General features: G+C 37.5%; 2 protein-coding genes across 2 annotated transcripts; one reads left to right on the top strand and one right to left on the bottom strand.

Annotated features, from left to right (window-relative positions):
- The first annotated feature begins 5,529 nt into the window (after positions 1 to 5,529).
- On the top strand, positions 5,530 to 7,672 carry LOC137734222 (transcription factor DUO1). The gene is made up of 3 exons (XM_088697922.1): positions 5,530 to 5,720; positions 6,141 to 6,393; positions 7,089 to 7,672. The coding sequence occupies exons 1-3, from the start codon at positions 5,530 to 5,532 to the stop codon at positions 7,608 to 7,610; spliced, it is 966 nt and encodes a 321-aa protein (XP_088554048.1). The 3' UTR covers positions 7,611 to 7,672.
- A 230-nt stretch (positions 7,673 to 7,902) lies between these two features.
- On the bottom strand, positions 7,903 to 10,697 carry LOC137735087 (uncharacterized). The gene is made up of 4 exons (XM_068474460.2): positions 10,051 to 10,697; positions 8,768 to 8,926; positions 8,564 to 8,672; positions 7,903 to 8,381 (listed from the first exon to the last, which is right to left on the bottom strand). The coding sequence occupies exons 1-4, from the start codon at positions 10,561 to 10,563 to the stop codon at positions 8,194 to 8,196; spliced, it is 969 nt and encodes a 322-aa protein (XP_068330561.2). The 5' UTR covers positions 10,564 to 10,697; the 3' UTR covers positions 7,903 to 8,193.
- Positions 10,698 to 11,012: the final 315 nt, after the last annotated feature.

The following is an 11,012-nucleotide window of genomic DNA, read 5'->3' as shown; positions in this document are numbered from 1 at the left end:
CTAAGATAAGGACTCCCCAGGAGCTCATAAATCTAGTACGTAAGAAAGTAGCTCCTAGCATTAATTACTAGTATTTTAATATTATTTTAAATAAAATATATATACTAATTGATCCACTATCATTATGACTTCCTAAACTAGAGAGTGTGATTGAAGTTGAATTTTTTAAGGAATTCCTAACTAACTTTATAGCTAAAATTTAACTAAAAATAGAGAGCATGATTTTAGATGCTCTTAGTTAAAGTTTAATTTGGAATAAATACTTATTTTTTGCTTCCCTTTCTGGTTCTTGTGGCACTGGTGAAACAAAAGTATTTTTGAATAGGAATTTGCTCTCCCTATTGATCCAAATCTATTATTATTACCTACTTGAAAGATTGGCTTCAAGTGAAGATGGTTTCCTCCATAAAGCCCCTTCTAACACATGCTTTTCTTCATTTGGAACCTCCTCCTAAGGGTTGGGTAAAGCTTAACGTTAATAGGTGTCGCAAGGGGTAGGCCAATTTCATTGGTGCTAGCAATGTCCTCAGAAACTCGTTGGGGCACGGGTTTCTAGCTTTTGTGCTAATCTTGGTCGAGGTGTGATTCTTTGTGTTGAAGTTTGGGGTTTTCATTAGGCTGCAACTTGCATGGAATAATAGAATTAAGAAGATTATGGTGGAATCAAATTCTGCACTTATAGTACAGTTGATTTTACATGCAAAAGTGGATAATCACCCTATGGGAAATACTGAATTGTCGCACTCTTATGCATCAAAGTTGGTCTATGTGATGATTCGGCTCGTTTGAGTTTGTCATGAAGTTTGGGTCCAATCTCTTTTTAGCAAGCTTCTCCTTCTTGTAGTCGGTTGTTAATTGTAGATATAGCTGGTGTCTGTTGGCCTCGTGATATTCTTATGTAACCTTTCTTTTTCTTTAGTACTTTTGCCTCGTTGTCACCAAAAAAGAAAAAAAAGTTTAACTTGAAAATAAGGAGTATGATGAGAGATGTGTGTGTGTGGATATGTAGTGAAAAAGTACTCTCCTTCACTAAATAAAAGAAAGGAAATTGTAATGTTCGGTTTATTGTGAACTATGTAGTGAGAGACTAGTTCCACTGCTGGAGGGAGAAACCGAAAAATGAGTGAATGATGAGTAGCTGTGGTCTCTTGGAAAGGAAGGAAAGTTTAGTGGAGAAAGGAGTAAATTGAATTTCCTTTGTTTAGGTGTCATTTGGTGCAATAAGTGTCAATCAGATTCTAGACCAACGCAGGTGGCTACTCATCTTTCATTTCCTTCTTATCTGTTTTGATATTTTGTGATTTGGGGTCTTAGCATTTTGTAGGCAATTTCCCTGGATTTTTCTTGTACACTTCTTATTTACTATGACTGTGCAAACCCCTTTTGTGCTCGTCTGGTTCTAAGAGACTTTTCATTATCCTTTGTTCTTCTTCCTGTTCCTTTCCAATTCATGGAGGGAGAGGTCGGGTATTGTACAACTACTTAGCTGGTGTCTGGACCTCTTAATTTGAGCCTTTAAGCCGAAATCATGTTTGATGCTGAATTTATTGGTATTTATTATTGGGTTCTGTGTAGTAGAAGTAGATCCGTTAAACTGCTTTTCCTCGTTTCTTTTTCACACCTTGTGGCCCTTTGAGCTGCGTAATTACCTAATTTTAGACACTGTAGGTTTGCCAAGTTACTCCCCAGTCTTCACTCAACATTCTTTCAAACCTCTGACCTGATCCGAATTCTAGGTTTCCTGACTGCAAAGTAGGTACCAGAGTGGAACAACTTGTCAGGTTTGCTACCTAGATTGTTCAGTCCTTGTTCCATCTACAACTCTTTGTATCTTTTCGGTCATCGGGAAAACATGAACACTAATTACTGTTCGAGTCGCCTAATCTCCCAACACTGTTACTGCTAACTCTTAAAATTCTTACCCCCTACCCTGAAATGAATCATAAGCTTCCTAGTTGCAAACTAGCTACGAAGAACAACTTCTCATGTTGTATATTTTGATAGTTAATCTCATCTTCTAGCTGATACTTGTTGTATCCTTCGAAAACATGCAGTACTGAAGGTGTCCTAAAGGAACTGATATACCACTTTTTTCAAAACCTTAAATAAATTCTTTCTTGCTGTCTAAATTTAGATGGGAGATCTAAGCAGACAAGTCAAGGGACTTAATTTAGATGTATGTTTGGTTTGTTTTTAATTTCTCATAGTTTCTTGTATGTCTTTTGTTGTGATGCGTTTATAGGCACTGAAATTTTGGTGAAATAAATATCGCCAACAAATTAAGGTTTTTTCACATGTCTTACGTGGCATATGTCATGTGTCTCACAAATGAGACACATGGCATGTGACTCATCAAGAAACCGAACAAGTCATTAAGGGTTTCACATTTCGACATTTGGTTTGGCATGATCAAATTAAAGATGAAATGTGAAAGATAACTTAATTAAAGATTATTTGATGGGCTCAAGTCACGAACCAAGCCTAAAGCAAGGCTAGGTGCATTCGTCAATTAACCAAGCCCACATCAAGACTTGAAAAGTCCATAAATATGAGGCTCGAAGACAAAGAAGGGACGCTCAGAAAACATATTTTTCACACTTAGACGCTCAAGCCTCTAAATGCTCTCCAACACTAAGAAGAATTAGAAAGTTCTCCACGTTCTTCGCCACACTTGTGAAGAACTATCAAGCACTGCTACACATGCCAGTTCTTCCGTTGCCACAAGCCACATCCTTGTTGCGTTAATCGGTTCGAGATCAAGTCACTACGACCCTCGAATCACTCACTCGATATGTACACTTTATTTTCGGAGATCGAATCTGAGGAGTCAAATCTTGTAATAGAGTTTGTAACCCTAAATTACATTAATACAAATATTATTTGTACATGTGTTCTTCTGTCATTTTTTGTCACAGAATTTTCATGTTTACAGCGTTCAAGCCTTTTGGGATGACGAAAGGGCTTTTTCCTTTTGGGGTCTTGTCCTCCCCTCCTTCCCTTCCTTCCCTTCCTCTGTTTCCAATCTCACAGGCAGCGCCAATCCTCCTTCCCAATTTTCCTTCCCTTACCAGTTAATTACCAGGTAACTCTTACCCTAACATAATGTATACATTTGACTAGAAAAAGTTTGTGTACATATATAAATATAGAATTTGTTATTGACACTCTAAAATTCTTATTTTACACTCTAAACTTTTTATATTTTGTATATGTATATTTTTAGAATATCAATAACAATTATATATATATATATATATATATATATGTATATGTATATAATTTCATTGATATATGTGTCTGTGTGCTCAGCTAGTTCCCTTGCTTGAATACGGGAAGAAAGTTCACTTCTTCCTTTTATCTGTGGTTTTTTATTGTGTTTGATTTTTTTGAAAGTCAGTAAAACAGAAGAAATGAAATACTCTGCAAATGTGTAAAATAGACGATGTATGTTTAGTGGCATATAAAGTAAATAAGACACAATACTTACGAGGTTCAACAAGTGTAACTTCGTCCTCAGGGCAACACCAATAGTTTCGTTCATTGTCTGAAATAATAGGAGTACAGAGATAACACTCATTTTAGTGTATATAATCCCCCTAAAGCAGCTCACTGTTTTTCTCTCCTCTCCTAGTCTTAGGTAGCACTCTTGCTCTCAAATAGAGATGATGAGAATTGGTGGTGTGTTTACAGATTAGCTCTCTTGTAGCAAATGGTGAGAAGTACAAACCAAATGGCTATTTGTTAGTGATTTGTTATAGGCGAATTGTTGATGGCTTTGTCATCCACCACTTGTTTCTTCTTCTCTTTTCAATACGTGGGCATCCATATTATTACAGCACTCCCCTTTGATGCCTACACATCATTGATAAAATAGTACACGTGCGTTTCTTTTCGAATTTGTGTACTTCTGGGGACTCCCCCATATCAATATCTCCCTTGATTATGATAACGTTTAGTGAAGCAACATGTTCAATTGTTGGATGTTGATATAATATATCAGCTTTTGGAATGTACACTTTGATAGAGATTTTCTAAATGGGTTCGCCATAGTACCATTAGAATGGGATTTGTCTAACTTCAATCACTTTAATTAGCCTTCTTAAGCTCATGTGTATTGAAAGGAGATTTGTATTTAGTCTTACAGTCGTTGATGAAACATTCCTTCATTTGAGCAATACAAGTTGCATTATCTCCATGAATGATAGCTGGAGTGTTTGTCTCTAACAGTAGAACATATTGCCTTCAATTATGAATGGAGAATGGTCATAACCAAATACATTCATGAGAAGCTTCATGGAGAGAAGTATATTTGAGAGATATGAGATGTAGCAACAAATGTTTCTTTTGTTGAGCATTGTTTGATCAATTTATTTTTATATGTATGCAAATCATTTCTGTGAGCAATTTTTAGCAGAACATTGCATTTACAGCATGTCAAGGAAAATATGGTGACTAAGGAATGGCTCTTTATGCATCTCTACTTGCCGGAGTCACTTTTCTTGCTTCCAATAATTTTTCGGCAGATTTTTTGTTGAACTTAAAGCTAAACATTTTTCTCGTCTCTCGCGGATTGTTGAAAATATTATAAGCGAATCATTGACGGAAAAAGACTGAAGACATTGTGAGAAATTTTTATCCCAGGATTTAGTTTTCCTTGTCCAAACCAAATAGCTCAATAACTTGATTGGTAGCTAATGGACTTTGATTCATTTCTCTTTATTATCAGCAATATAATATATTATATCTAAATTAAGAGACGGTGAAAATCTAAACTCGGGACTTAAGGGTTTAAGAGAAATACTTTATCAACCAGGCCAATGCACCACTTTATGAATTCGATTCCTTTGATACCAATTTCAAATCTTGTGCAGAAAATATGAGCTTTTCGTGAAACGCTTTATTTTTTGAGTAAACTATCAAACATAAGTTAAATTTTCTGGGAAAAAAAATATAAAGAAATACATGTAAAATCTTCGAAATAAAACCTACAGGTTTTTTTCCCGGAACAAGATTCTATCTGAATCCTCCTTGCGAGAATCTTATCCGAATCCTAATAATCAATTCATCACATCCGTTCATCAGTCATTCTGCGGTCAAAAATCATTTTAAATTTTTTATTTAAAATCGAACACAAACAGTATCTAACGAAAGCTGACCACATGATGTACGATGAACGGCTAAGATGAATAAATACTTTCAATCCTCACCAAGAGGATGCGGAGAGAGCAATAAGGGCTGGAAATTAAAATTTGCCACGTGGTCAGGGCCAGTTTTGTATTCCACCTAGACCATTTTTTAATGGACACATAGACAGATTTTGAAACAGAGAAAAAGGTGGGAATGTGGGCACATTAGTGGGGAGGACAGCGGAAGTAACCGCCTTAACCGCCACTACACAAAACGATAAAATAAATTTTACAGAGAGTTGAAGAACTCAGTGAAGAACAAAACCCAGAAAAAGTTCCCCCCAACAAAAGATATTTACTTCTTCTCTGTGTGCGTGAGAAAGGGTAAGCTAATTAATTAAGAATGGAAGGTAAAAAAGAAGAGGGTATAAGGAAAGGGCCATGGAAAGCAGAGGAAGACGAAGTGCTGTTAAAACATGTGAAGAAGTGTGGCCCAAGAGACTGGAGCTCCATTCGATCCAAGGGTCTCTTGCAGCGTACCGGAAAGTCATGCCGGCTCCGTTGGGTCAATAAGCTCCGACCCAACTTGAAGAAGTAACCCAATTTACTGTCCGCCATTTCATTGTCTCTTTTGTTTGCACTTGTTTTTTTTTTGTTGGCACTTTTGTTTCATGAAGTTGGTGGATGATAATTTGTTCAGCATTTCAGAAACGGGTTGTTGGGTTCCCTTGGTAATTAAAATTTAAGAAATAGGTTATTTGCAAGTGGTGGATTACTTGGTGGTTAGGGTCTTCTCCTTCATCTAACTTTTGAATATTCTCCTCTTCTCATAATTTAGTTTAGAGTAGTAATATCGCATGTAATAAAAAAAAAAAAAGAGGGTTGTCAGGGTTTGGTTACTAATTAAGATTTATGAAACGGGTTCGTGGGTTTTGTTGCTAACTGAGATTTGAGAAATGGGTTGCTTGTTATTGTTCTAATTATGATTAGAGTCTCAGTGTGTGTTTTCTACAGTGGGTGCAAATTTTCGGTGGAGGAGGAGAGGGTGGTGATAGAGTTGCAAGCACAATTTGGGAACAAATGGGCAAGAATAGCGACCTATTTGCCGGGGAGGACAGACAATGATGTCAAGAATTTTTGGAGCAGCAGGCAGAAGAGGCTGGCTAGGATTCTGCAGACATCAGCAGCACCAGCCACACCCTCCTCCAAATCACATAAAACCAAAAGGGAAGTCTCTGTTTTTCATGAACTTCCCACCACTATGGAGGTAATTGTCCTTTTCTTCTTTCAAAAGTTAATGTACAAAAAGAGTAGGGTGCATTATAGTCAGTAACGCAGTCAGAATTTTATAACAATGAAATCATATAATTTTAGCAAAAAAATAAAACTTCATTGATTCATTTTGTGGAGTTTTTAGTGAGTAACTGCTGAGTTATGCCACATTATGTCAACTTTGACGAGGCCTATCGAGTGAAGTTTTTTATCGAACACAAGAAATCGAAAAAAAAAAGACAAAGGAAAGAAAAAGGAAAATCTAAAAACAACAATACAGGGGTTGTACAAAAGCAGCAGCAAATTATAATTTAGTGTTTTTGACTCATTCTTTTAGTTTATCACAGTTACGTATAGGTTTCATACACAAATATACAATTAGGGTCATGAGCAACCAATGACCCATGTTGACTTTGCCATTGGTTATAGTGGGCCTTGTTAACATTTTATAGGAAATTTTAACTTAGTCGAAGGCAAAAAGGTACTACCACACACCTAAATGATGTTACAAAATGGTACTATCCTCTAACAGGAGATCAACGATTGTATCTGGAGGCTTCTCAAACCACACAACATTTATTCTTCTTTAGTAATTTTGGTTTGTAATCAGTTGGGAAAGCGAATTAACTTTCTTTTAGAGACAGTTAACTGTGTTATTAGATGACAGGTTTTTTTCTTCTTCTTCTTCAGGCTACAAAATTCAATTGCTCATCGGAGGGAGAACCATCGTCACAGGCGCAACCATGCTTGTCACCGCCACCTTACTTTCGGAACTCCGAGATCATCAAAATGGTGCCGCTGCCGGATATTGTTAAGCCCAAGTCTCTTTGCTTCGAAACAAACCCTGTTCAACATGAGCTCCCCATAACTGATAAGGATGCATGGACTGATTCCCACACTGCAATCCCTTTCCTGCAGAACCCACAGCCCCAAACAGACCAAATATTCTCATCCGAAACGCAAGAATTCTTGGCAAGGTTCGACCCCTATTTCGACGTGTTAGGACCTCTGGATGCTTTGGGGCTTGGAAACGGAGGAGAACCACTTGTCATGGAGCCTCCATTGTTTGAACCACTAGGAAGCTGTCTAAGTTGTGAAGGGGAGAGAATCGACCATACCATGACTCCAGATTGTGTGTTCGATGACTTCCCGACAGACATGTTTGATCAAATTGACCCGCTTCCGAACACATCAGAATCAGGGCAGCATTGATTGACAATAACCTTGTACCTCTTCTATAATATTTGCGTTAGTTTCTTTAGCAACGTATTGACAAGGACCTGCTGGCATGGTAATGCTTGTTACAGCCATTCTTTGTACTAGAAACTGACCTACTTATAGTAGCTAGTCAAGTTTGCCTGCTTAATTCTTAATTCACTAATCGACACTCATCCGCTTTTCTTCTTCTTTGTTTCTCGTTGGAAAAAAAAATAAAAATGACGAGTTGGACTAAAATTAACTGCAAAAGAATCAGATCAATAGTTCTGGTAGCAACGAAATCGACTAATGAAAATTCGATTCGATTTCATTTATCAATGTTTAAAGCAGAATATGATCATTCTGGTTCTGATACAAAGGAAGCTGTCGTTTCATTTCTTTCTAAGCGGACACTTCACGGTCTGGTAGCAAATACATGGGAATCTGAAGTTGCGAAAACAAATGAAGAAAACTATTGTCTGATTAATTTGTAAATCCAGTAACCCCTGAATGATCTCCGACAAGAGGAGTTTGGGGGTAAAAATGCAGTCAAACATGCTAAAAGGAATGCGATTATTACACTGCTGTCTTGTTACTCTTATGTTCCAGTGGTTGGGAGTGAGTAACTGACACCAGTCCGGCCACGATTTACCATTACCTCAAACTTTCCTGCAGCTGATGACTGGTTTTTGATGGGCCTTCTTAGTTCTGAATATGCGCAGTATTCTACTTCGTATACTGTGGCGCCCTCCAGGAATGCAGAAATTGAAGAACCAACTCCTTCACCTGCACAAAGATGTTTTCTCTTAAATTTGAAAGGTTCTATGTCTTTCCTTTTGAAAGAGGAACTCATCACTAGAACTCAACCAACTAAAGTAAATTCTTTTAACGAACTTCCGGAAAAAAATTCAAGAACATAAAACAGAAAATGAAAGTAGAGAAAGTGTTGAACCAAATTTGAAGCATACCATGACTGACAAGGAGCAAGTTTTCTGTAGGGTATTTGTCAGCAAGAGCCTCGATGACCTGAGCATATCTAGCCCGGGCGCCCATCATGCTCTCACCCCACTGAGGCAGCTGGAGTTCATCACAGGAAGAGGCTCCATCAGACAAAATACTAATCATTTTAGGTCCATATACGCACAAATGTACACCGAGAAATTCTCACTTACCTCTTTGTACACCCGTTCCGCCGTTTGATCCACTGTCCCAGCCGGGAACATAGCCTCAAGATTTGCAATGTTGAAGCCCCATTGTCCATCTTTCGGAGCCAAATCACCGCGAATCGCCTCTTTGTTTAGCATCTCACATAACCCATATTCAATTGATACCTGCAAAATGGGAATAAGCGATGGGATACTACAATATCATTATCATTCCATATGTCCGTCCCAAGCTTAAATGTCAATAGAGCTCTTTCTTAGCCCCGATACGTAGAATGTTATATTATCAGACCATAAATCATAACTTCTAATTGTGCAATTTTGTTTACAACGATAATTTAACATATCAAATATCTACCTTGTTTGTCAATTACATATACTGTGACAACGACAATATAACATAGATACATATAGGAGGCAGGGAAGGGATCTCTATTTTTTTTTTTTAAACGATTCGAACATTCTATTTTTCAAGTTGGACCTCATAGATAATCCTTGCAAAATATGCCAAATCGAAAATATTTGAAATATTTAATTGAGTTCAAAAAAATTGACGAACACTTTGTTCTACAAGAAACAATAAAATTTAATCGTGATAATTAAATAGAAAAATAGTTTTGGATTAAATTGAATTTTTGCAAGCATGGTCTATAAATCAAGACTTACAAAATAAACGAGATTGTTGAAATTTGATGTGAAGTAAGCCCTATAACTAATCTCTATTTTTACACAAAATTAGAAATTATTTAGATAAAGGGATCTGCATACATACATACTATACATACACACTTGAAATTTGATGTGAAGTAAGCCCTATAACTAATCTCTATTTTTACACAAAATTAGAAATTATTTAGATAAAGGGATCTGCATACATACATACTATACACACACACACACACACACACACACACATATATATATATATATATTATCAACATCAATACATGTGGAAAATGATCATCTCATGATCTTGACCGTTCATCGTATATCATACGGTCAGAAATCATTCTAAAATTTAAAATTTAAAATTAAATATAAAAAATACTTAACAAAAATTAACAAAAATTGACCGCACGATGTACGATGAACGATTATGTCATGAAATCCCTAGAAAAAAATATCGCCGATCCTTTTCCAATACATGTATATGTTGTTCTCACCAATAAATTAAAAAAAATAAATAAAAAAAAAAAGAAGGAATTTATATATACGATGCAATCACAAAGTTCCGACATTAGTACTAAAATATCCACATGAATAAATGAATGCGTTTAAATGGTGGGACCCACCTTGAGCTTAGAGGGGTCGACGGGGACGGGCTGGTCGCTCTCGTATTTGGAGAGAGAAGGGTCTTCGGTGGCGGAGAGGGCGGTGACGACTTGGACGGCGGTCTCGACGCATCGCACGAATGGCGAGACGAAGACGCGGTGGATTGGAAACCCGAGACCCGATCGGAGCTTGGTACCGGTGCAGAAGGCCCGGACCTTGCCCTCTTCGACCAGAGGCGGGTCCCACGGCCTCGGCGATTGCGATGTCCAGAGGGGCTCGAAGTTGTCGATGCGGTCGCCGTGGCGCATGACGACGACGTTTTGGAAGCGGTGGTCCGTGGGCCGATCGGAGGCTTCGCTGATCGATTTGGATTGACTTTTGTCCGCGTCCATTTCGGGGAAGATTTGAGAGAGAGGTCGAAGCCGGATGGAAGCAGAGTCGGCAGAAACGAAGAGAGCTTTTCTTGTGAATGGTTGAGTTGAGAAGGAAGAGGAGCGGATGGGCGTTAGTTTTGTAAGTTTCGTTAACCACATTTTACAAATTGAAATTATTCCGGTTGGGATAATTTCAAAATGATCGATGAAATTTTAATTTTCTCGTTTTAACCGCAAGTTTTGAAATGAAGTACTTGTCATATGGGCAAACGTGTAATCTATGTTTACGCGGCGTTGAAAAGCTCTAATTCGACTAAAATTTAAGAATTTCTAGGGTCAAAGAATCACGGGTTAAGGTTATTTTCAACCGAAGAGTTCAGAGAACCATGAAGTTGAAAAACGTCTTCAACTGAGGGTTAGGCCAGAGGTTCGTGGGAATCTAAAAGGGCAAGGGATCAATCGACTGACCACTTTCAACCAGCCCGCTAGCTAGCCCAATTTCAAGTTTTGTTTTTGTTCTTTTCCATTGCACAGCCCACCTATGTTTGAATGAAGAAATTTAAGATTACTAAGGAATTTTAAAACGATGGAAATTGAAATGATGAGAT

Source organism: Pyrus communis, chromosome 7, assembly GCF_041283825.1.
Source record: "Pyrus communis isolate YQ-2024b chromosome 7, ASM4128382v1, whole genome shotgun sequence".
NCBI lineage: Eukaryota > Viridiplantae > Streptophyta > Magnoliopsida > Rosales > Rosaceae > Pyrus > Pyrus communis.
Note: the sequence above shows the minus strand (reverse complement) of the source record. Positions and strands in the feature narration are given on the sequence as shown.

Bases quoted from the DNA above. Each gene is read 5' to 3' on its own strand.
- LOC137734222 (XM_088697922.1), top strand. From the start codon at position 5,530: ATGGAAGGTAAAAAAGAAGAGGGTATAAGGAAAGGGCCATGGAAAGCA. The intron at 5,721-6,140 runs GTAACCCAATTT...TGTTTTCTACAG, and splicing joins CTCCGACCCAACTTGAAGAA to TGGGTGCAAATTTTCGGTGG. The intron at 6,394-7,088 runs GTAATTGTCCTT...CTTCTTCTTCAG, and splicing joins AACTTCCCACCACTATGGAG to GCTACAAAATTCAATTGCTC.
- LOC137735087 (XM_068474460.2), bottom strand. From the start codon at position 10,563: ATGTGGTTAACGAAACTTACAAAACTAACGCCCATCCGCTCCTCTTCC. The intron at 8,927-10,050 runs GTGGGTCCCACC...CCCATTTTGCAG, and splicing joins TCGACCCCTCTAAGCTCAAG to GTATCAATTGAATATGGGTT. The intron at 8,673-8,767 runs GTAAGTGAGAAT...GATGAACTCCAG, and splicing joins CGGAACGGGTGTACAAAGAG to CTGCCTCAGTGGGGTGAGAG.